At 41.5% G+C, this 26117-nt stretch overlaps 1 protein-coding gene across 2 annotated transcripts in view; it reads left to right on the top strand.

Moving 5' to 3' along the window:
* The window catches only part of ABCC4 (ATP binding cassette subfamily C member 4), a 227092-nt gene that overhangs the window by 108735 nt on the left and 92240 nt on the right, over nucleotides 1-26117 (top strand). For both annotated transcript variants that reach the window (XM_053311913.1, XM_053311912.1), the window contains one exon: nucleotides 15353-15432. In XM_053311913.1, coding sequence (XP_053167888.1) covers nucleotides 15353-15432 — 80 coding nt within the window. The remainder of the gene's footprint in view (nucleotides 1-15352; nucleotides 15433-26117) is intronic.

Genomic DNA, 26117 nt, shown 5'->3' with positions numbered 1-26117 from the left:
GATTCCCATCAGCATGACTGATCAAGATTTTCAGCTGCAACTGTAATTATTGGCAGTAGATGAGGAAACTCTTCAAAGAAAGCATCTTGTAGAGGTTTTAAAAAAAGCTTTTAGTGTGACAATGTGAGCTTGTACTCCTCTCTTCACATGCTTGCCTTCGATTATCTGCTTTACTATGAGTGGTCCATACAGATTAGCCTCTGTCCAGCATAGGTCAAGTCCACTGTTTTCAATATACTGTAGGCCCCAATAGAATGTAGCCGGGCCATCACTATATGTAGTTCTCCAGGTCAGAGTACAATATTATCCAAATCCCTTTCTTCTATATGCTTAACAATTTTGTCCTTAAGTATGCTTTCCGTCAGTTTACCTGGCACCAAAGTTAAGCTAAATTTAATGCTCAACCCCTAGCGCTTCACACCTCCCCCCAAAAAAGTTTAATCTTGTTTGTCTAAATGGACAAGCGTAAAGTCCATCTTAAACAATAGAGATGGACTCCACTCCCCCCACATTTAGTAGAGTCCCCCTTGAAATGCATTTGGAATATTAAAAGCATAAAAATGGAGTGGGGGTGTACACAAATGGTTCACAGTGACGTGGGCTGCCATGAACTGGACTTCATGGAGCTCAACTGCGAACCAGACCAGCCTTCAGGAACACTGGTCGGTTCATGATTGAATCATCCTGAGCCTGGTCTGTGCCAGACCTGTCCGCTGGTTTGGTAGCTATGCTTATAAAGGGAATCCAGTTAAGTTTCCCCTTTACAAGCAAAGGGGAATCTTTGAAAATGATTCTAAAGGGTGGCTGGGGAGGGTGGGGTGATGAGAGTGCACCTTTAAAAGTAGATGTAAGGGGCTTACCTGTCCGCCAGGTGCCGTGATAGTAGTACCACCTGGCCCAGAATCCAGATCAATGCCAGACCTGTGCCACCACTGCATGGGTGGTCTGCTGGGGCGGGGGGAGAGAATAGAGCCACACATGCACTGGGTGTGGGCCAGGGGATGGGCAGGCCTCAGAGTGGCAGTACCACTACCTCAGATACCACTTACAAGTGGCCTGACCGGTAAGCCTTTTAAAGGTGTGCTCTCACCGCCCCCCTGGCTACCCTTTAGAAGCCTTTTCAAGTATTCCCCTTTGCTTGTAAGGATTCCCCTTTGCTGAGCTTGTTTGATCAAACAGACCAGGCCGGCCAGTTCAACCAAACCAATTTGCAGACCTGTCAATCGGTCCAAATTTGGACCGAACTGCAAAAAATGGTCCTTAAAAAGGAGAGGGCATAAGCAAGCAGATGGACTCTGGATAGGAGCAAACTTGGTGTGGATGAACCCTTCATATTCAAAGTCTGGTGTGAATTAACCTTTTCACTGTGTTTTTATTTCAAGTATCTTAAAATAGGCTTCTATTCCACATTTGGTTTTTCTATTAATAGACTGGTTATTTTGTTTTCATTACTGTGGCAGACCGGGTGATACAAATGCAATATCTGTGCAGAGAATCTTCTCATTGATTGCGATCCAAAGGGCTATCATTGAGGTCCCCACACTTTGAAAAGTTGCTCCAAAAGAGTAGGTTGCTCCAGAGAGGCATTTGATGTAGTGCATGGGGGCACTACAGCTGAAAAGGGAAACTGGCAGCTCTTCCAAGTTTGTCCTGTGCTGCCATAGGCTTGCACAAGGGTGGGTTGTTGTTGTTTTTAATTCTTGCCGAGGTCTTTGTTATTTGCTCTGTGCTTACAAAATGTTGGCTTTCTTGCCTTGAGCAAAACAATTTTGGTGTCAGTTAAACCTTCTCTGGGGTATAGCTCTCCAAAAGGTGTATCAGTGGCATCCCTGCAGCTTTCATTTTTTAATCGTGTTCATGTACTGACGTTTTCCAAGTCATATGCTTCCACTTTATTGTCATCCAGAATTAACATGTGAATTAGGGTTAGGCAGATTAAAAGATGCTTTCACCTTTATATACAAAATTCCTTTATATTTATGTTGCCGGGGGTGGGGGGGACAGAATTTTCCTCACTCTAAATCAATTAAGAGAGAATTTTTGCTCCCCTACGAGAAGCTCTGGCAAAATACTCTTTAGAACACTGCATTACTTAACAGAACATTACAAGGCAGGCATGAAAGCTACAGTTTGTTGGAGTTGATTAGCAACTTGATTACCCATGAGAACTAAGTAGTTATTTTAAAATGAATATTGCATATAAATAATCTTCCTTGTGGAATGATTAGTGTAGCTATTGGCTAAGCTGATGCTAGCTTGGCTCTGAAATGAAATTATATTATTTTGGCACTTGTTAGCAGTTGTCATAACTTTAGATGTTACTTGTGTGTGCGCTTTGGGTTAGAGAGCCAAGACGGTGCTTTTACTTTGCTTATCTCATAAACCTTATTTATTCTGTGCTTTGAAAAGTTTATGGAGAGGGGCAAGTTACAAGCCTCTGAAGTGTTTGAGGGGGAAAAATCGCTCTTCAAAAACTCCTCAAGCAACCTTTGGGGAATGAGACAGGGACTTGGGAGAAAATTGGAGACAAAGCTTGAGATGCTCTCTGGATTGAGACTTCAAAGAATAAAACTGCTTTGTGACATAGTTTTCTGAACACTTCATTACTATGTTTGTGTCTGCCCTTCAGGCCCCGCAGGCCCTGTATCATACAAATTACAAACTGAAACTGTATTCTCAAGTAGTTGTGAGTAACCATGTTGGCTTGTACAATCTGGGCAAGCAAATAGGATTCATTGGCACAAGGCAGATATTTTGTAGAGTTCATGGCGTTTCAGCCTATCGTGTCAGCATAAACTGTTCAGTCCCTACATACCTTTTAGATGTAGCCTGGATAAATAAACAAACTTTATTTGTTAGCCACCTCCATAACAAATTGTTCACTGGGCGGCTCACAACAGAGGATTAAAACATACAATAAAAGACATCACACATTAAACCATAACAGACAAAAAAGGTAAAAAGCAAATGCAAAATACAATGGAAAAAACCAGCTTAAAAACTCATTTTAAAAAATATCAGAACAAATCTGAAAGCTCAGATTTAAAAACTCAAATTTAAAAGGCCTGTGTGAACAAAAAGGTCTTTACCTGGCATCTAAAATAACAAAGTGATGAAGCCCGGCAAACCTCATTGGAGAGGCTGTTCTATAAATGGGGTGTAACCACTGAAAATGACCTCTCCCTGGTAGCCACCCACCTCACTTGGTTTGGCAGGGGCACCCGGAGGAGGATCTCTGAAGAAGATCTTATGATATGGGTAGGGACGCATGGGGCAAGGCGCTCTCTCAGGTACCCTCAGGTACTCTCAATACATTATTGTTATTGTGGAGGTAACATCCCGTTTGACTACCACAACACATTATACAGTGAGCTGCCTTAAAGGCTCCTTGAAAACTATATATGGTTCAAAGCAAAGCATCTAGACTGCTGATGGAGATTTTCTAGTTGGAACACATGCATACTTGCCTGTGCCTTCAGAGGATCTTCACCAGGCACCTTACCATTTTTTATTTTATTTTATTTTATTTTATTTTATTTTATTTTATTTTATATTTATTTGATTGATTGATTGATTTCTATTCCGCTTTTCCAGAAGTGGCTCAGGGCGGTTTACATTAGAGGTTAGTTGGAGATGGAACCGCCTCTGCAGTGGCCCACTGGTTGTGGCATCCCTGGTTATGAAATCTACATGCCTGACACCTCTTCTGACTTTTTTTTGGCAAAATATCAAGACAATTTTATTCTCTTAAGCTTTTTAAATTGCTGGTTTTATTCTTTGCTTCTAGTTTTGGTGCCTTTACTACTGTTTTATTATGAGGATTTGATTAGAGATTAATACTGTTGTTATCAGTTGGTTAATTTCATGTTTTTTGTTATCTGCCTTGACAGTTTTAAATTGAAAAGAGGAGTATTTAAATATTTTAAACAGATCAGTTGTTCAAAGGGAAGAAGTCAAGCATCCTACTCAGCATGCTTGAAGTAACTCTGGTTTCCAGACTATGGCCCCTAATCTTGAAAACGTTAGTCAAATTTAAGTCCCATTGAAGTTAATGGGAGAACTGAATTGCAACTAACTTCAATCTATTTGATTTCATTGAGATTTAAGCTCAATTAAGACCCTACTAATTGAGCAAAGAGGCACCTTTTAAAAGTGGTGACTTTCTTGCATTTAGCAGGGGGAGAGCAACTGTTCCTGTCTAAGCCCATCACCGCATCAGTGGTTATTGCTGGGGTGCACTTTGTGTTTTTTTATATTGTGAGGTCTTTGGAGACAGGGAAGCAATGAATTAATTAATTAGTTTTTCTATGTAAACCACTTTGACAACTTTTGTTGAAAAGTGTTATATTTATATATTTGGGGTGTGTGTGTATGTATGTATGTATGTATGTATGTATGTATCTCTCTCTCTTAGTCAATTAACTTCTTCTCCGAATTTGGATCTATACCCTTGCTGACCTCACACTGTAGTTTCTCTAACAGTGGTATTACAAAGCCTAAGAGTATTCCAGAAGTAATATTGTGGTTAAGTGTGTTTTACCCCACAGGGAACTCTCTGTGTGTGTGTGTGTGTGTGTGTGTGTGTGTGTGTGAACAACATCATCATATTATTATTTCTTGTTTACACAGTCAGACAGGTGTTATTGACTGGTTTGTTTTATCCAGACATCGAGTCCTTCCCAAGGACCTGGGATGGCTGAATTTTATTGTCAATTGTTATAGATATCGTCACAGAATATAGGCTGTTCCCAGTAAAGCTGCTTTTTGTAATTGGCTGATGGTGATTTCTGTGGCCCCTATGGTGTTGCGGTGCTCTTCAAGGTCTTTTGGAACTGTACCCAGGGCGCCAATTACCACTGGGATTATTTTGGTCTTTTTCTGCCACAGCCTTTCCATTTCAATTTGTAGATCTTTGTATCTGGTGATTTTTTCCATTTCTTTTTCTTCTATTCTGCTATCCACTGGTATTGCTATGTCGATTATTTTGACTTGTTTTTCTTTCTTCTCAACTACAGTTATATCTGGTGTATTGTGTGGCAGATGTTTGTCTGTTTGTAGTCGGAAGTCCCATAATATTTTTACATCTTCATTTTCTTCAACTTTTTCAATTTTATGGTCCCACCAATGTTTGGCTACAGGTAGCTTGTATTTTTTGCAGATGTTCCAGTGTATCATCCCTGCTACTTTGTCATGCCTTTGTTTGTAGTCAGTCTGTGCGATCTTTTTACAACAGCTGATTAGGTGGTCCACGGTTTCATCTGCTTCTTTACAAAGGCGGCATTTGCTGTTTGTTGTTGATTTTTCGACTTTTGCTCTTATTGCATTTGTTCTTAGTGCCTGTTCTTGTGCAGCCAGTATTAAAGCCTCTGTTTCTTTCTTCAAGTTGCCATTCTTAAGCCATTGCCAGGTCTTGGTGATGTCTGATTTTCCACTTATATTGTGCAAATATTGACCATGCAGTGGCTCATTTTTCCATTTTTCTGCTCGGTTCTTGACTTGTTCTTTCTTGTAGGCCTGCTTTGTTTCATTGGTGTTGAATAGTTTCGCATTATTGACCATTTGAAGTGCATCTTCTTCACAAGGCCTCTTTTCTCCTCCTCTACTGTTTGATGGACTTGCAGCATTCCTCTTACACCTGAGCTGCAAGGGAGGTATAGCCTATCGACATCACTGCGGGGGTGCAGAGCATGATTGATGGTCATGATTTTCCTGGTCTTACGATCTAGCGTCTCAAGTTCTGCCTGGGTCTAGTCTATTATTCCTGCAATGTATCTGATAACAGGTATAGCCCAGGTGTTTATGGCTTGTATGGTGTTCCCGCCATTGAGTTTGGACTTGAGGATTTTTCTAACTCTCCTGATGTATTCACTTCCAATTTTTCTTTTAACTTCAGTGTGTGCGATGTTATCAGCCTGGAGAATGCCCAAGTATTTGTAAGGTTCTTTCTCTTCCAGATTCTTGATCTTGCTTCCATTGGGCAGTTCTATTCCTTCTGTTTTTGTTGTTTTCCCTCTGTTCATTATTAATGCAGCACACTTGTTTAGTCCAAACTCCATTGCTATATCGCTACTGAATATACGGACAGTGTTTAGCAGTGATTCGATTACTACTTCTTCTTCTTCTTCTTCTTCTTCTTCTTCTTCTTCTTCTTCTTCTTATTATTATTATTATTATTATTATTATTATTATTATTATTATTGAATTACTGGTTTGTATCTCTGAAACTAGCCTCTGCGACACCAGCCTCTCAGTTCAGATTTAGGTGCCATCATTTCAGCCAGGAGCGAAGACAGAATATTTCTTCAACTGTAGACAATTCAGCTTTTGTCATTACAAAGTGCCTACCTGATAGAGAACATGTAAGCAATCACAATCCCCAGTCTCCCCATCTATTGGCCTGGCTCAGCCCCTGATGTCAATGCCAGCATCAGGAGACAGTGCCAGCCTTGCCTCCTTCATGTACGCTGGCCTTCGCATCTCCCAGCTTCCTAATCTTCTGAATTGTCAAGCTTTTAAACTGCAGATGGTGGGAAGGCGACTCAATGAGAATTGAGCATCTAGCTTTTGCTAGATGGAAGCTTTCCCTCTTGCTCTCTTTCCCTCCCCCTCTCTTTCCCTCCCCACACCTTCTGCTTACAGGCATCCATCTAGTGAACCTAGAAGCTCAATTCTTGCTGAATTGACTCGTTCGCTGCTGCCTCACTGCCAATTTTCAGTTTAAAAGCCCAGCAGAAGGTCAGGCAGTCAGATGTGGAAGGGCAACATGCATGAGTGAGGTAGGGCTGCAGATTGACAGTAAGGTGTCAACAAGGAAGGTGACTCAGTGAGAATGGAACTTATAGCATCACTAGATGTACACCTGTAGGTGAAAGTTTGGCAGTGGGGAGAGAAAGCAAAAGGGGAACTGTCCATCTAGCAAAGCCTGAAGCTCCATTATCACCAATTCGCCTCCCCACCAATCTGTAGTTGAAAAGTCTGTCTGCCTGGAGATTAGGTAACCGAGAGATGCGGGGGCGGGGGGCAGTGTGTGCAAGGGAGGTGGGGCTGGCAACAGCCCTTGACACTGGCTCTGACGTCAGGGGGCTGGTTTAGCAGAATCTTCTGGGAGCAGCGGCAGGGAGATGAGGAGACAGGAAACATAGGGTAGGAATAAATGGACAGTTCTCTAAATGGAGGGAAGTTAAAAGTTGGATTCCTCAGGGATCTGTACTGGGACCAGTGCTCTTTAACTTGTTCATAAATTATCTAGAAGTTGGGGTAAACAGTGAGGTGGTCAGACTTGCAGATGACACCAAACTATTTATGGTAGTGAAATACAAAAGAGAAAGCGAGAAGCTCTAAAAGGATCTCTCCAAACTGGGGGAGTGGGCAACAAAATGGCAAATGCGGTTCATTGTTAGCAAGTGTAAAGTGATGCATACTGGGGCAACCCTCCCCCCCCCTCCCAATTTCACATATATGCTGATGGGGTCTGAGCTGTTAGTGACTGACCAGGATAGGGATCTTGGGGTTGTGGTGGACAGCTCATTGAAAGTGTTGACTCAATGTGCGGCAGCTGCGGGGGGGAAACCAGTTCCATGCTAGGGATCATTAGGAAGGTGATTGAAAACAAAAATCCTAATATTATAATGCCCTTATACTGTAATAAAATTGATGATGATGATGATGCCCTTATACAAAATTATGGTGTGGCCACATTTGGAGTACTGTGTATAGTTCTGGTCGTCATATCTTAAGAAGGATATTGTAGAACTGGAAAAAGTGCAGAAGAGGGCAACCAAGATGATTAGTGGTCTGGAGCACCTTCTACAACACCTGGGGCTTTTTAGTTTAGACGACCAAGGGGAGACATTATAGATGTCTAAAAAGTCATGCATGGTGTGAAGAAAGTTGATAGAAATTTTTCTCCTTCTTGCGTAACACTAGAACCAGGGGTCATCCCATGAAACTGATTGCCAAGAAATTTAGAACCAACAGAAGGAAGTACTTTTGCACATAACACATAACCAACCTATAGAATTCTCTGCCACAAGATGTCGTGGCAACCGACAGCCTGGGTGGCTTTAAGAGGGATTTAGACCTCTCCTCATGGAGGAGAGGTCTATCAATGGCTTCTAGTCTGGTGGCTTTAGGCCACCTCCACCCTCAGAGTCAAGATGCCACTTAATACCAGTTGCAGGGGAGCAACAGTAGGAGACAGGGCAAGTCCTCACTGCCTTCCCAGAGGCATCTGGTGGGACACTGTGTGAAACAGGATGCTGGACTAGATAGGCCTTGGGCCTGATCCAGCAGGCCTTTTATTGTGTTCTTATGACACCCACAGGCAGTGTGGTGTGCCTGCACTTGCAGTCCCATGGCACAGGTCCCACCCGAGGCCATCGCCTCACCTCACTGATTGTATGGGTGTTCACAGAACTGTCTGGCCTGGTTCGGTTCGAGGCCAGACCAGCCTCGAATGGAACCGGGACAGTTCGGTCCGGCCTCCATTGAAACCGCCCCCCCCCAGTCCGGGGTGTGTTTGTCTCCACGGATTTTTTATTTTTTATTTTTAAAATTAGTGATAAATACCTGTAGCTGCGCGCATGCGCAAATGCCCTCTGCGAGGCCTGGCACGGCCTCCGGCCTCGCAGAGGGCATTTGCGTATGCGAGGTGGAGGCCAAAATGGCCACCACTCACCTTTATGGAGGCCACAAAGGGCCAAAAATACTACATTTACCCAGCCACGGTGGTGATGAGGGAGGCTGGCAGGGGGAGGGGGAACCCTCACTGACCCCCCCCCCGTGGCCTACAGCAAGCCCCCTGAAGGGGCTGCAGGTATTTAACACTAATTTTAAAAATTAAAAAAAAATTGCAGATCTGTCCGGCAGTTCGATTCTGGTCCGGACAGAACCTGGGCGGGGGGGCAGGGTTCAGTTCAATCCCAAACCTCCAGACCGAACCTGGACCGGTTCGCACATCCCTAACTGATTGCCTAGAAATGCTGGTGGATGCATAGTAGCTATGCCTGGAAAAAGCATCTTAAAGGCTTTTCTTTTAAACAACATAGAAATAAACAATATTGGGTGTAGGCCAGAGCTTCTGAATAACTCAAAATATTCATTCATTCATTCATTCATTCGATTTCTATACCGCCCTTCCAAAAATGGCTCAGAGCAGTTTACACAAAGAAATAACAAACAAATAAGCTACTAAACCAGACCCCTGACGACCGAGCCAGTGTCAAGGGCTGATGCCAGCCCCACCTCCTTTGCACACACTGTCCCCCCGCCCCCGCATCTCTCAGTTTCCTAATCTCCGGGCAGGCAGACTTTTCAACTACAGATTGGTGGGGAGGCGAATTGGTGATAATGGAGCTTCAGGCTTTGCTAGATGGACAGTTTCTCTTTTGCTTTCTCTCCCCACTGCCGGACTTTCACCTCAAGGTGTACATCTAGTGATGCTATTTATTACGTATTTATTTTATAAGACCAAAGTACATAGGGACTTCCTTAATCAATATATCAGAAGAAGTTTGATAATAGTTTGGGAAAGAAATAAGAAATACTTAGAAAACAAGGTACTTCTGTGGTTATCCCCGCTAGAAGCTGTTGTGTGCAAAGAAGTGAATATGAAAACCAGATGGCCGACATATAATGAAGTGTTGAATAAGTGTGATAATAAATGGGAACTGAAAAAGGAGGAAGAACTAAAAGATAGAGTGACCAACTGGTTTCAATATTATCAGCTAAATGAGGTTTTAAAAAAAGATTCAAAAATAGGCTTCGAAGAACAGAGATCAAAATTTGAAATAGAGTTATGTGAAAGTGATTAGCAAAACTAGTTACCAAAATGTACAACTTGTTATTACGTGAAGAGACAAGAGATGAAGTGGTAAAATCAACAATGGTAAAATGGGCACAAGATGTAGGTCATAATATTAACTTAGAGGCCTGGGAGAAGTTATGGAAGAAAGATCTTAAATTTACAGCGTGTTATAATGTAAAAGAAAATTCAATTAAAAATGATGTACAGGTGGTATTTAACACCTAAGAAACTAGCTTTAATGCATAAAAATATATCAAATAAGTGCTGGAAATGTAAAGATAGCGAGGGGTCCTTCTGTCACGTGGTGGTCCTGCAGAGAGGTAAAGAGGTTTTAGGATATGATTTATGATGAACTTAAAAAGATTTTTAAATGTGTATTTCATAAGAGACCTGAATCCTTTCTGTTGGGCAAATTAATGAAGAAATCTCGAAAGAAAATAGAAATTTATCCCTATATCTTAATTCCAGCAAAAGAAGAATGGCTGATGAAGGCATATGAATATGCAGAAATGGCAAAACTTACTGTATTAGTAAGAGATAGTCACATTGGAAGATTGGAAACCCTTTTTGTGGTATATGAAAAACAATGTGAATTTGGATTTATTAACGGGGGTTGAAATGTAAAAATAACAGTTGGGGAATTTGTTATAGTAATGAAATTAATAGATTACTATGGTGATGAAAACGAGGATTAGGACATAATAACCAGATATGTAAATACTAAGAAAATATTTACATGAGAGCAAATATGGATGTTGCAGTATAACTGTGTTGAAAGATGAACGGGAAGTCACATTGATATGTAGAAAACTAATAAAAATAAAGTGCAAAAAAAACCCCAGCTCTCACACTGAGGAGAGCTGGTCTTGTGGTAGCAAGCTTGACTTGTCCCTATAGCTAAGCAGGGTCTGCCCTGGTTGCATATGAATGGGAGACTTGATGTGTGAGCACTGCAAGATATTCCCCTCAGGGGATGAAGCCACTCTGGGAAGAGCAGAAGGTTTCAAGTTCCCTCTCTGGCTTCTCCAAGATAGGGCTGAGAGAGATTCCTGCCTGCAACCTTGGAGAAGCCGCTGCCAGTCTGTGAAGACAATACTGAGCTAGATAGACCAATGGTCTGACTCAGTATATGGCAGTTTCCTATGCTCCTATCCTCTTCCAGGCCAGCTTTACACACGTTTGTCTTGAGGTGTGCAGGGATGCCTGGCATGCATACAAGCCTCAGGTGTACCTGCATAACCTGGTATGCAAGCATCAGGTGTACCTCAAACTGAAGTGAAATCTGTACCCATCCACCTGCCTAATGACTATATCTTAATTTCTTCAGGACTGCTATCCAAACGTGAAAGCATACGTACAGCTAGTTGGATTCACTTCTCTTCTCTCACACACAGGCATCCATCCATAAGGGGTGTGTGTGTGTGTGTGTGTGTGTGTGTGTGTGTTTATTTATTTATTTATTTGAAGCTATTTTGCCACAATGAGTTTTAATGAATATGCAGATAGCACAAGAAAGATTAGGAAATCTGGTTACGACAGTGGAGCCCAATCTCTGTTTGCATAGCTGTGGAACCAGTAGGACAAAGAGATCAAAGAGAAGCCAACAAATGTATATTAAGTGATTTGAATATGCATCTAGACTGTTTTGTCACATAATTTTATAGCCTTTTAATCTAACCTTTTAATCTTGGGTAAATTGAATATGGAAATTTAAGACCCCACCAGTTCAAGATTATCCTTTCTTTGCGTTATGGAAATACATTAAACCTAGATCCATTAAGCGGAGGCATTCCAGGAAGCAACTTGAAATGAAACTAAACTAGGGCAGAAAGAGAAGACAAGTCTGAAAGGAGAAAACTGTGTGGATAAGAGTGGGAAGCAGAGGCGAGGGTACAGTGCTTAGAGCTGATGTGAAAACTAGCAAACATTGACCATTGCTGAGAGTTTAGCTGATGGAGCCCCCACATCTGCATGCTTTTCTTGTGTTTCCATAAGGACTGGAGATTCCAAAAAATATAGAATACCACTTATCAATATGTGCATTTAACCACATCGTAAACTCGGGGACTCCAATATTCTGCCAAGTGGTGAGAATTTTACCAATACACACCACCAAAAATCCAGGAAAGCAGGCTACTAAAATAATTCCCTATGGCAAGTTGTTAGTGACAACTAGCTTATCATATGGTTACATGCACACTGTTATGAGCTACCATTTGGTAAATGGTAGTTTGTATTCATGCTTTACTTAAATAAAAACTGAAATGGGTTTTTTGAAAAGCATTGATAGACCGTATCAGTAGTCTCTGGTGAGGTATACTTTTTAAAAATCTGGATATGAAGTCTTTGCTTTATGCTATGAAAGATAGACAACCTGTTGCAGACTTGAGCCTGGAGGTTGTGTCCACATAATCAGTTCTAGGTGATCAAAAGTACAGCAACAACCAGTTCATGGACGTAAGTAACACTGAAGCAGTACCTCATAAACTGCTACTGGAACATGGTGATTCCTAGTCTTATGCAACATGATTTGGCACTACCAAAATATCATTTTCCTGAAAAACATCCTGCAATCGTGAATTTGCACACATTTTGTATTTTGAGACATCAACCTCTTTTGATGAATTCAGAACTTTGATGAAAACTAACATTTTGAATATGTGATTTACTCTAAGTGTGGCTAATTTGGACATTTTGATCAAATCAGCTATTTACTTCCATGTGCCCATGTAACCTTTTGAAGGAGCAGAGTTGAAGCTGGATCTTTTGAACATGGCACATTATTTTATGTATAAAGAGAAACTATAGAGCAAGAATAGTAAAAGGTCACACCCACTTTTAAAATACCTCTATGGAACAGCAGTGGTGAAAAATCAGTCAGGGTAGAAATACATTTTAACCAGTTTGTTCTCTTCCTCCTGAACTTTTAACATATCAAGGCATATTGACAGTATATTTCTTGACGTCACAGCTATCCCAAAGCTGCTCTGCACACCTTAGGACTAGTCTCAAAAACTTACACATGGCATATCAAAGCAATTTACCTACACCTTGATCAGACCATGGAGGGGCAGTTTGAAGTTTCCACAATAATAAGATCACAAAGCCAGCGGGGTATAAGCAGAAGGGAAATGGAACATTCCCCTTTCACTCTAAAAACAAAGTTTGATTGCATATGGGCCTGCATTGCCAATTGTGTTTTGTTTTCTTAAATAGTTAAACATACACCCCACTTCTTTTCAAAGAAGCCAAAGTGGCTTAAAGATTCAAGTTCCAGCCTACAAGTAGCAGCTGCAAAATCAATTTCCTTAAATCAAGCAGTAAGTCGAGTGCTACATAATATAAACTTGTCACAGAAGGACAAATCACAGAGCTACAGAGGTACAATAAACACAAACACTTAGGATATTTTTCAAATCTGGCAATAGGGATGTGCCCGGACCAGTCCGGACCTGGGTGGTTCGGTTTGGGGGGGGGGATTGCTTTAAGAGAGGGGGGACTTACTTACCCCTCCCACCGCTTACCTGCTCTGGCGCCCGTAATTTTAGTAGTAATTGAGGCGGAAGGATACCTCCCTGCCGCCCCTTCCTCGCTTTCGCTATGAAAAGCTCCCAGGTGTCCTCTGCGTGTGCGCACGTCACAGAGACGTGAAGCGTGCGCATGTTGTGCGCGCGCAGAGGACTCCTGGGAGCTTTTCATAGTGAAAGTGGGGAAGTGGCGGCAGGGAGGTATCCTGCTGCCCCAATTACTACTAAAATTATGGGCGTCAGAGCAGGAAAGCGGTGGGAGGGGTAAGTAAACCCTCCCCCCACTCTTAAAGCAACCCCCACCCCAGTTCCGGACCGCAGTTTGGCGGTTCCGTGCACCCCCCTATCTGGCAACAGTGTAATACTCAGAATATGAAAGAGGCTCCAAAATGAATAATCAATTTAATCAATTGGTTCAAATTTGATCAATTTAATCAGTAATCAATGAATATGAATTTAGGCTACAAAATGAATCATCAAGTGAAGCAATAGTTCTCCAAGCAGTTATATTGGTGGAATTTCCACTGAAGTTGTTGAGCAGCTGTGCACCACAGCATTATTGGGCTCACAGCAAATTTATCACAGCAAATGTTCTGGGAGAAGATCTAGCTCACTTTGTACAGCTTTCTGAAATATAAGATGCCAGAGCTATCTGATAATGTTATGGGGGCCCAATGGCAAGATCTGGGGATATATGATTCCGCCACCTCACAGTAGGTATAGATTTGGTCAGTGCATTGATGGATGATCATCTGTGAACTTTGTGTAATATATGCTGTGTTGAGCTCCATGATAGAAGAAAGGTGGGATATAAATATCGAGTGTTACATAATATAAACTTGTCACAGAAGGACACCTTTCTATTGGTAACTCTTCCTATTGGTAACTCTTCCTATTGTTGCATAACACACAATAATGCATTGCCAAAAATCTGTGTATAATTGTTTGCCATTGTCCAAAACTTCTTTCATTCTAATTTTTTTTAAAAGTTGACACTGTACAATCCTTTCTTAATTTTAAGTAGTCTTTTAGTAGGTTTTTAAAAAGAGTATGTTATTAGCCATCATAGGAATAGAAAGATTAAAGTCTCTTTATCAGAAATGTTATTCAAGTAGAAGAATGTGAATGCCTCTGTGATGACAGATTAGTTATTAGCTGTACCAAAAGTTCAGAGTGGTTGGATGTTTGTGTATTCTTTTCAGAAAGAACATCCTGCACTACCAAAATGAGCAGAAATTTGATTTCAGCATCATCTGTAGCTTCAGATGGTACCGCATACAGATTTGCTGTCTTCCCGATGTGGAAATCTAATTTGAATTAGACTGCAATCACATACACTCTTGCTGAGGAGCAAGATCTACTGAAATCTGGGTCAAGATGCATAGGATTGTGCTGTTAGCTAAAGCTAGATCAAGTTAGCTAAAATTATGAAGGGTCCAGAGACATGGTGTGGTCTGGTCTGGGCACAGTTTTGATTCTAGTTGTCTCGTAATGCATTGGTATGGGATAAGTGGAACTCTTGCTAAGTCCACCCACCCACCCTTGTCTCATTAATATGGCCTGTAAGAACCATTGTGAACTCTAGCATACTTTAAACATTATTTGTAATAATCTGTGAAACCCCTGAATGTGCTTAAAAAACCCAATTTATTTGATGGAGATGTGCTTTTGGAAAGCAAAACTTACAAGGTTTTCAGACCTAGCCATCCAGACCTTTGGTGGAGCAGTGCACCATCAGATCCCTTACCTGAATGCAGCTCTGCTTTGTTTCACAGTGGGAGCTTCTGCCAATGGAGCAATGCCCCACTAAAGGTCTGACTGCTGCCCATTATATTTGGCCCCAAATAGATACTTTTGTTTAAACTTGAAGTGTCCGCTATTTTCTTCTTCTGTGATTGATTGGTTGGCCAAACTGAACTGCAGTAAAACAGTGTCTGTAAATATTTGTATTTCTGAATTGGAGAACAAAGCCACACCGCTGATGAAATCCTTCAATGTCTTTCAAATCATGTTTTTATAGGAAGAATTCTAAACCGTTTCTCCAAAGATATTGGCCACCTGGATGATTTACTTCCTTTAACATTTCTGGATTTTACACAGGTAATCCCAGTGGAAACTGTTGAAGAATTTGATATTGTCTGGGGTTGGGGTTTGATGATATGTGTGTCGTTTTGTCAGGGTTTCCTCTGGGTTTATTAAAAGGCCCTGTTTAAGAAGGGTGTTGTCAAAAACTGAGTGCGGGGGGGGGGGAGATGAGTAATAGCTGGCAGGTAGGAGTGGCTCCCTGCAGCTTACCATTATGTCAAGGTTTCAGTACATAGTAGCTACATGCTTGGTAAGTTGCACCTAGTTTGCCTTCGAGTCATTTGGCAAGCCTGTTGCAGTGTTATGAAATATGTCCACAGTAAAGAAACAATCAACTCACATGAAAAGATAGCACTGATTAACCTAATTATGCATGTACTTTCTCAAAGAAGCCAATGTTTACCATACTGTTTTGGATTAAAACAGGTGTGGCTATTTACAAAGAAGAGATTAGCAATAATAGGGCTGAAAATAATAGCTGTAATGAGAACAAAAGAAATAAGTTGTTCTAAATACAAAAAAAGTTGTCTAAGCACAGATGATGTTAGTATCAGTGAAGTAGTAAAAGCTTAATTTGTGGTAATGCATTGGCTTTTCAGTAGATTCCCAACTAATACACTTTTCAAGAAGCAATGGAGTAATCAGCATATTTTTATTTTGCAAATTTCAGTGCTACCCTTTTTCCAAGGATATCAGAATGCTGCACGAGATCAAAACATTAAAAGACCATTGTATCATAAAAACAACAGTAAAACTAAAATGAAAACCATCAAAATATGTTCATCAACCATTGTAGGTTGTGATATGACCTTGTTTAGGTACCCTCCCGCTGTTGTATCAGGATCTTCCCATAGCCTGAACCTGCATTCATACATTACCTGAGGCAGGCTCTTTGGTGTGGTGAAGAGTGGGTGTACCACCTCCCATCCAGCATATAGATGACGATGAATGAAGCAGTTGCTTTACTGATTCCCATTCTTGTGATCCCCCTCCACCACTGCTTTTTTTAAAAAAGAGGGAAAACTGCATTAATTGGCTTCCTTTACCACTAGGCATTAGCATGTAAGGTCATCCATGTGGTGAATGGGCAGGAATCTCTGTATGAAGAGAGTTGTGCTTCAGAAAACACATGAACCAGGGTATTTTGTTTTCTGTGCTTATATTCCTCTTATACCAGAGCTTCTCAAAAGTAGTCCTTGCCTAAATCAAGAATGAACTCTTTACACTATATGCCCCAAATGCTCACTATATGACTCAGCCTTCCATCCTTCCGAGGTTGGTAAAATGAGTACCCAGAATGTTGGGGGCAATATGCTAAAATCATTGTAAACCGCTTAGAGAGCTCCGGCTATAGAGCGGTATATAAATGTTATTGCTATTGCTATTGCTATATCCATGAACAGTAAAGGTTGCCCCAATGAACTTCAGCATCTATCTATATTATTAATTCTCCAAGACGGGCCATGTGTGGGGACGTGGTAGAAAGGAGTTGATTGGCTGACAGAGTTTGCAAGCAGAAGCACCTGATTGGGCAGTGGGGATTCCATATGCAGATAGGGAGGAGGAGCCTGTGATGGTTAAGGTCAGTTGGAATGCAACTGTTACGAGCAGCCATGGTGGTGGTGGTAGCAGCGAGGAATGGCCCGGTCAACCACCGCTGCTGCTCCTGGGGGGAGGGTGGGGAGGTCTCTGGGAATAGGGGGCTGTAGCTTGGCCAATACGTGGCAGCAATGCTTACAGCCACGACCAAGAAGGGGAGCGAGCGAGAACGCTGTGGGGGCGGGGAGCGAGCGATAGCTCTGTGGGGGGAGGGAGGGAGCGAGAGCTCTGCGGGGGCTTAGCGAGAGCTCTGTGGGGGGAGTAAGCAAGAGCGCTGTGGGGGGGAGCGAGCGAGAACGCTGCGGGGGGATGCCACAGGCTCAGTGCACAACTGCACAGATACTCTGTGCGGGGTCAGCTAGTTGATAATGAATATGGAAAAGGTGCATTTGTCCCACATAGCTGACAATGTTGTACCAATGCAACAGGCATGATCACTGTTTAATTCTGTGATCATTAAAGTGAATGTTCATCTACACTATGATACATTATCATCCACATATAATATTGCATTACATTCCTATATCGAGTAGGTCTTTATCTGATTCAGTAACAGCTGACTTAAACCAGATTAATTTGTTAAGTTTTATCGAGGTTTTAAAAAAGTACTATCTACTCAGTTAAAACAGTTACTCCTTTTTAAAAAAAGGATCCTCCCCCCGCCGCCTTTTTTTTTTTTTTTTAAGAAGACTAATCTTTTCACTAGTAGAGACAGAAAAACTACAAAGTTTCCTGGTGTTTTTTGTCCTGCTTTTCAAGGGCTGCTTTTCAAGTCCTAGAGATTTTAGAAAAGTAGTATTTTTAAAATCTTTATAAGCTCTCTTTCTTTGGGAATGTTTCCCCCCAACACAATATATTAAGCCTTTAAATACAGAGAGATGTTAAAATATACAAGAAAATAGACTCTGTGCAGAAAATGTAAACTATTTGGCAGACTATATTGCCTAGTAGCCAGCCTTTTGCGGGGGATTGCAGAAGTCAGGAGAGGCAGGTTATAAAATGTTCCGTGAAAACAGCCAGTGAGACTGGGGAGGAAAGAGAATTTTTTGGTTTGGCATGTATACACCATGCCACCAGCTCATCTCTGGCTCTGTGAATGCTTCCTGGTGGTTCCACATGTTCTCTTTCAGGATTTGCAACTTAAGTTATTGCAACATTTATGAAAACATAGGCAGAGTTCAGATGGAATAGAAAACCAGAGGTCCTTTCCCTCCAGTTTCCAAAGCTGCATGTTTGAACTCGGCAAACTGGAGATAAAGGCAAAAAGGGACCTGCTTTTCCCCTCACCAAAATCCTCTCTGTACCTTTGGTCAGAGTGGGGTTTCACCACCCCCTAACTCCAGTTTTGCAGTGCCAGCACTACGTTCGAATGCTGGCACTGAAGTTTGGGCCCAATGGGACCAGAGTTGAGGGAGGAAACTCCTCCCTCACTCTGGCCTGATTGGCTGTGCAGGCTGTCCTTCTGTCGAGGAGGCCCACACAGCCAGCTCCCCCGCCTCTCTGCAGGCACGCTGATTGCAAAGAAGCCCCTCTCCACAATGTCCAAACATACACGGGAGAGCAGGGGGGATGGGTGATGTGGAACCACGGGTCCATTGGACCTGCGGTTCCATGCTACATTTGAACCTGGCCATAATGTCCACAGTCCCTTAACCATGGTTAAGAAATTAGGAGTGATATTATGTGATATTATTAACTGTGATATGTGTACCCTTCCCAGAGCCCCTCCAGTGAAAATTTCTTGGCCCTTCTCCCAAGGGCCAGGAGAGCTGGTGTTCTGGTAGCAAGCATGACGTCTCCTTAGCTAAGCAGGGTCTGCCCTGGTTGCATATGAATGGGAGACTTGATGTGTGAGCACTGCAAGATATCCCCTTTAAGGGATGGAGCCGCTCTGGGAAGAGCAGAAGGTTCCAAGTTCCCTCCCTGGCTACTCCAAGATAGGGCTGAGAGAGATTCCTGCCTGCAACTTTGGAGAAGCCACTGCCAGTCTGTGTAGACAATACTAAGCTAGATGACCTATGGTCTGACTCAGTATATGGCAGCTTCTTATGTTCCTAAGTTCCAACGACATTTACCATCATTAAAGTTTACATCTACAATAGCTATGAATGATACTAACCAGGTTCCCTTTTACTAGATGTTTCTGTGCAATCCAGAGATTTCATACTGCCTGCTACTCACATGGGCCTATGTTACAGATTCCTGCTCTTTTCGGTGCCTGAAGCGAGTTCTTAGTGCACACAGACAAGCTCATTGGGTTAGATAGCAGCTCCGGACCAAGAGGTTCTCAATTCAAGCCCAGAGTCCAATATATGGAAAATATTGCATACTCCCATGAGTGGTTCATCCTGGATTGTTTGCAACTGTGTTTGGATTCCATGCTTCTCAGATGGTTTCTGAGAAACATTGACAGTTGCTGTCATTGTAGTTTTGTCATGTTTGTAGACTTCTGTCTGTCTGTTACCCTCCCCATCCTTCACCTGATTATTGGTAGTACTGATTTAGTTGATGTGTTTTCAGTTGAATTGTGAAGGGATGCTGGTTTGTTTATGTCTGGAGAAACCCGGCTTTGTACAAAGGATAACTGTTATTGAATATGATAAAGATCTTTTGTCACTTGTTTTGTTTGCAGGTGTCTTTTATAAGACATCCTCTAATCCCTTCAGGAAGAAATATTTTCTCCCTCTTAAAAAAGAAAGAAAGAAATCAGCATTAACTAAGTATAAAAGCTCTGAGCCTCTACCATTGTTGTCGATTCTTTGAGGGACATTTCCCAACAGTCATTGTTCAAATGGTTGTCAGGAGGAATCAAGTGAAACTCAATAAACAATGCAGTAACTGGTTCCTCTCACTTTGTGTGCAGAAGCTTTTCTTGAGAGGATTTGCATTGAAGAAGTGGTCCATTTTCCGAGTTATCGTGGGGTCATTTAGAAGCATTCCAGCCTTTTTACTTTCCTAGCAGTTGCATATTTCAGTTCTGCACAAATAAACCTGCCCTGTCTATGCCTTGGGAAGCTTCAAGGCATGCACTGAAAAGAGAGAGAGAGAGAGATCTGTAAATAGCATCATGTTGCTTTTAAGCCTTTCAGAGCTAGAGTCTGGATTATAGTCTGTTGCTGAGCTGTATGTATTTATAATAATATTAATTCTTATTATTATAATAGATTATTTAATCTATGCAGCATTACTGGAGCAAAAATTGTAATTCCTGTTGTGAATTTTTCTTGTTCCCCCGCCTTGATTTTTAGAGCAAAACATTCACAGAGCAATCCTAAGCTTGTTTACTCAGCAGTAAGGCCCACTTTATTAAATTGTAAGCATGTTTACTGAGCAGTCGGTCCCACTGGCATTCTCCCAGGTAAGTGTACATAGGATTGCAGTCTTGTACTGCAATCCTTGGCACAAGATTTCTTTGGATTAAGGGTGGGTCTTGTTTCTGAATAAACGTGCATTGGACAGTGCTGTGAGGCTGCAATGCTGAGCAGACTTGACAGTCCCCCCCACTTTTTTTTGTACTCCTCCTCCAAATATTTATATACTACTTTTCAACAAAAGTGGTCAAAGCAGTTTACTTAAAATAAATAAATGCATACATACATAAGGTGGTTCCCTGCCTCCCCCCACAAGGCTCACAAAGTAAAAAGAAGCATAATGCAGACATTGGCAACAACCACTGGAGAGATACTGTCCTGAGGTTGGATAGGGACTATTGCTCTCCTCCTGATAAATGTAAGAGAATTGCCACTTTGTGAAAGTGCCTCTTTTTTCAGTTAGCAGGGGTTAATTGGGTACTTAGTGGGACTTAATTTAGGATTGGGCTGTTGTACAGATTTATAAAGCAGTTGTTTATAAAACACCAATGACATTTTTTCTGTTTTTAAGTACTTTATCTTTCTGTATTTTATATTCATAAAACCACTAATGTCTAAATGTCTAGATTTAAACTTCTTGGAAAGCATTGGCTATATGGGTTGTTAAGAGCTTTAAAAGTGCTCCTCTGAGTGACTAGATGGCCACTTTGAAAAATATTGGCTCATAAATTATGTCCCCTGTCTTAATCTGAGTCTTTGCTTTCCTCTAGTTTCCCTGTATTAATGAGCACTCTTCTTTTTTGACATTGCATATTTATTTATTGTTGCATATTGATAAATACACCTATAGCTTTTTTAAAAAAAATCATACTGGATGCAGATTATTTTATCATACAATAGGCTTCTGAACAGATGGATTCATAGGTTAATTTGTAGGAAATTTGAAACTCTCTTGTCGGTTAACTTTCATTTATGTTTCCTCCCCCCCACTCAAATGTTTGCACTTTAAAAAAGAAAAGAAGCAGCAGCAGCCCACCTCAGACTTTGCTTTGTTTCTGGGGAACATTGTGTGCTATCTGCAGCTGCCCTTGGAAGAAGAAGAAAAAAAGGCCAGTGATTTATTGAAGCAAGCTGAATTGAAAACCCCTTTTTTCTCCCCAAAATCAACAGCTTGACTGAGTTTAAATAACTGACTTTTCATATCCTTTCATCACACACAAAGACGTAATCCTGAGACTACTTGAGCCACCAATGTAGGCTGTGGACGAGACCACCATTGGAAATGTCACTCCCTTCTCACCACACACAAAAACACATTGACTGCAGCTTTATGAAGTGAAAATGCTGAAGAAAAGGAAAATGTGAACGAGGTGGCCACAGTCATTTCTTTAAAATAAAAAAGACTGCTGCATCTGGATATTAAGAACAAAAAGTGCCTAAGACTGTGATAATAGCTTGGGTCACTCGCTTTCATAAGTGCAAATGAGTGGAACTGCCTTTATTTGTTTCAGTACCACTGACCCTTATATTTTATTGTTTGGAAATGTCAGGGAAAGTGTGTTAGAAGGCATTCCAGCATCTCTTAGCTTCACAATGACTTGGTCATTTTGAGATTCTCAAGTGCTATTTTCTGCTTTTGCTTTCTTTCCTTTGTTCCACTCTCTTTACAAGGATGCTCTGTGAGGTTAACTTGTAAGAATGGTTCAGTCCCGGATAATGAAACCAAACCATAAATGTCAATATTAACTTACAAGCTAATTGTATAATTTGAAACAATATATTTCTATATTTCTTTAATCCATAACGTAGAGAACAGGAGTCCCCTATTGACTCATTGCAGATCATCCACGCTCTGCACTTTTCCTTGTCATAATGTCTACATGAGGTAAGCAGTGAAAGGGAAGATGCTATGCATATTATTTGAACAACTCTAGTTTGGAGTTGGGGAGATCTGGCTTTGAGAGCAGAGCCTGTAGAGTGAAAGGTAGGTTTTAGACTGAGTGCAAGAAAAATTGGGCTATAGATAATTTCTATAGCCAACCTGATGTCAGACTGGCTAGTAAGAAGACCCACCTTAGCAGTTGCTCCCTCTCCTGATGATGTCCTCTCTCCCTATGATGCATACCCCTCTTGGGCATGTAGAAAAGTTGTATGTGTATGGTTTCAGCCCCTCATACTATGTTGGAGAAGGTTGAGTGAGGAGGGGATGAGCAGAGTAATTAAACAAAATAGAAGGCAGAGAAATTGCCTTTGGCCTTTTCACTCATTATGTTGTATAGGTGTTCACTTAAAATATTAAAGCAGGGGTCTCAAACTGCGACCAGGGATCTCCAGTCCCAGTGTGAAGCTCTAAACAATACATCACACTGACACCATATGTGTGCTATATACCTTTATCTGTGTTTGATATATCTGATGAAATTGTGTGGCATGGGCATTTATTTGCTCCCACCATGTGAATTCTGATGTAAATCCATTAATAAATGAGTTTCTCAAGGTGGGGAAATCAAATTTGAGGGGAAATGTGAACTCTGTGTTTGGAAAATTCAGACTCTTCTCCCAGAATTGCAGAATCTTCTGTTGTTCACTGATGTGGACACTAATGCTGTGCTGACTTTTCATGATGTAAATGTTGCTCTTTCAGGAAGTTGATGTGATGGAGTACAAAGTGCTTTGTAATTTTTACTGTAGTCATCCTCACATCAACTTCACTGTGAGGTCATTATTCACATTTTGCAGATGAGGACTTTTGACAGAGGCCGATACCCATTTAATAGATGGCATTGGTGGGATGCATTGTTTCCTCTAAGGTGTGCGCATATGCGCGCGATCACAAGTTTTTGGATGGCTGCTCAGTTAATTTTAGATCCTGCTCAGGTTGAATCCAGAAGGCCCCACTCTGAATGCAGGTGCACACATACTGCCTTGATACTGCTGCTCAGAACAAAACTCATTCCGCACAGAGATGAAAGAAAATAGTGGGACCACTGGTGGGATGCCATGTTTTTATTTTTAAAACAAGTTACTGTATTCTACAAACTTGAGCACGTAGAAAAGTTCCTTTTGAAGATAGCTATGTGGCTTTTCTGAGACTAGTCCATGAGCAAGATTTTGAGTTTGTTTCTGGATTTATTTATTTTTAAGGGGCAAATTGGGTAGGTTACCAAACTATTCTTAAAAATTTGGATTTCAGGATCATTGCATCGTCCAAATATTATGTCAGAAGCCACCCATTGAAATCACCATTGATATAGAATTTGGACCTAGGTCTTGCAAGTTCTCAAGCCAAATATTCTGCTTGTTGAACCCACTGGCTCCCAGATTATCTTTCTGAGCCCACTGAACATTTTTCTTCTTGTTTGAAGAAGAGAAAGCATAAGAAAGCTGCTGGCTCAGACACCATAGCACATCTTGGCTTGCATCCTCTTTCCAACAGTGGCTAGCCAGATGCTTTCAGGAAGCCCACAAGCCAGGCATGAAGGTAGCATCCCTTCCCATTATTTGTCCTTAGCCTCTGGTATTTAGATTGATTGTGCCTCTGAATATTTAGCCATCAATGGCTATTGACTATCAGTGGCTGTTAAGCACATGGGTGAAACGAAACCTCCATGTTCAGAGGTAGTATAGGTCTTTGTTTAACACGGCAATTCATAAATATTCCAAACCAGACTCAAAGACGATGAGATTTTTCTATCTCAAACTGTCTTTCTCAACAACATAGCTTCCATCCCAGATTCTCTAGCCAGCAAAGGAGCAGTAGAGCACTGCTAGCCAATTATTGTTTACATTTTAAAAAATTATTTATACTGTATAACACCATCAGTGTAGCGTGTGTAAAGTACCTTTATGTTAGACATCCTCACACTTTGTGAGCAGCTTCCCAAGTGTATATGAGTGTCGTAAGGAATTTTTTTTTAATTTTTATATATGTTTTAATTGTTAGCCGCCCAGAGATGTATGTTTGGGCAGGATATAAATTTAATAAATAAATAAAATAAAAATGCAGATGCCTGCTGTGACAAATGAGCTGGTCTTTTATGCGCTTAACTTGCACACCCTGGCCACAATTCGCTCCTTAGAACTCTCAGTCGCTCTTTTAGTACTCTTTTTCAGAGAGAACCTTTTCTGGGGGGAGGGGGTCCCTTAACCTCTGCTTGGCTGATTCGCTCTGTCACTGCAGAACAAGCACCTGTAAAAATCTACCCCACTGTAGGTTTACTTGTGAGCAAGTAGCTAGACAAATGGCTGGGCATGCAGGAGACAAAATGCCCCAGAGCTTCCAAAACACCACACTCCACGCTAGATCTTTCCTTATGAACGATTATTTTATTAAGCTATAGAATATGTATGTATGTATGTATTTAGTTAGATAGTTAATTAGTTCATTCATTCAATTTGTATACCACCCTTCCAGAATGGCTCAGGGTGGTTTACAATTAATACAAAACCATTAAAATCAATTAACAGTTAAAACAGGAATTATAAAAACCTGAAAAACCAGGTCACAACATTATTTTATTTTATTTTAATTTTATTTATTTATTTATTTAACATATTTTATACTGTCCAAAACTTACTTTAAAACCATTTACAACAATTAAACATTAAAACCATTTACAACAATTTAAAAACCCTGGAAGGCCAGGCCAATAAAGAATTCAAATTACGGATTTCTGCAGGGAGTGCATTCCACAGTCCAGGAGCAGCTACAGAAAAGGCCCGCCTCTGAGTCGCCACCAGACGTACCGGTGGTAACTGGAGACAGACCTCTTCAGATGACCTTAATGTGGGTAAAGGAAACCAGGGTAAAAGAAATCAGGTAGGTATTGGGGAAACATAAGTTATTTGTAACCCACTCTCTCAGGTGGGTTTCATGTGGGCAGGGAGCAGTGTTCCCTCTAACAGGGATTCCCATATGTTGTTGACTACAACTCCCAGAAGCCACAGCTGCAATGGCTTTTGCTTGGGGATTATGGGAGTTGTAGTCAACAACATCTGGGAATCTTTGTTAGAGGGAACACTGGCAAGGTGACAGCCCATCAGTTAATAAACAGATGAGCTTCCCTGTGGAACTCAAGAGTCTCTCTCTCCCACCCCCAAGGAGATTTTAGGTAACATGCCCTGCATGAATCTGAGATGGGATGTTTATAGTTCTGGAAAGATGTCCATTTCTGCTGTGCTAGGCAGGTAAAGATGATTAGAGAGGGGTGAGATCCTGCAGGAGGAGTCTGTTGAGGATGTGACATGCTTGTTTCTTTCTCATAACCTGCCCCAAAGAGCTTACAATGGGGATGACAGCAATGTGGGGAGGAAAAGAGAGAGGGAGCAAAGAATGACCACACTTCAGCTTGAATGGGGAACTGAGGCTGAAAAATAACGGCTTGCCTAGTGAGCAGAGCTAGTGGCTGTCTAAGGCGTACAGTCATATCTCTGTTCCACATTGACTTGCCTCACCATGCCAGACTCTGAGAGTGGATATGAGTCTGACTGGGGCAACTATGGCTTCCTTATGTGGAGAGGATTCAGGCCCTGTCTCCCACCTGTTGCTCCTTTACTCTTCATTGCTCCACCCTGCTTTGTGGCTGGATGGCACAACTACCTTCGAGGGCACAGGTGCTGCTGTCATGTCTAAGTAGTTCCACACCTTGAGGATTCCTGTGCTGTGTACAGTTGCCTCACTGCCTGGCATCTATTGCTGTGCTACTTTCAATACTTTACCTAGCCTGCTGTCTAGTGTACTGTATTTGCATTTAACTCCTTGCCCCATGTTTTTTGACCTGCCTTCTAAGT

The sequence above is a fragment of the Hemicordylus capensis genome, chromosome 3, assembly GCF_027244095.1.
Source record: "Hemicordylus capensis ecotype Gifberg chromosome 3, rHemCap1.1.pri, whole genome shotgun sequence".
NCBI classification, from domain to species: domain Eukaryota; kingdom Metazoa; phylum Chordata; class Lepidosauria; order Squamata; family Cordylidae; genus Hemicordylus; species Hemicordylus capensis.
This window is presented reverse-complemented; position numbering and strand designations above follow the sequence as displayed.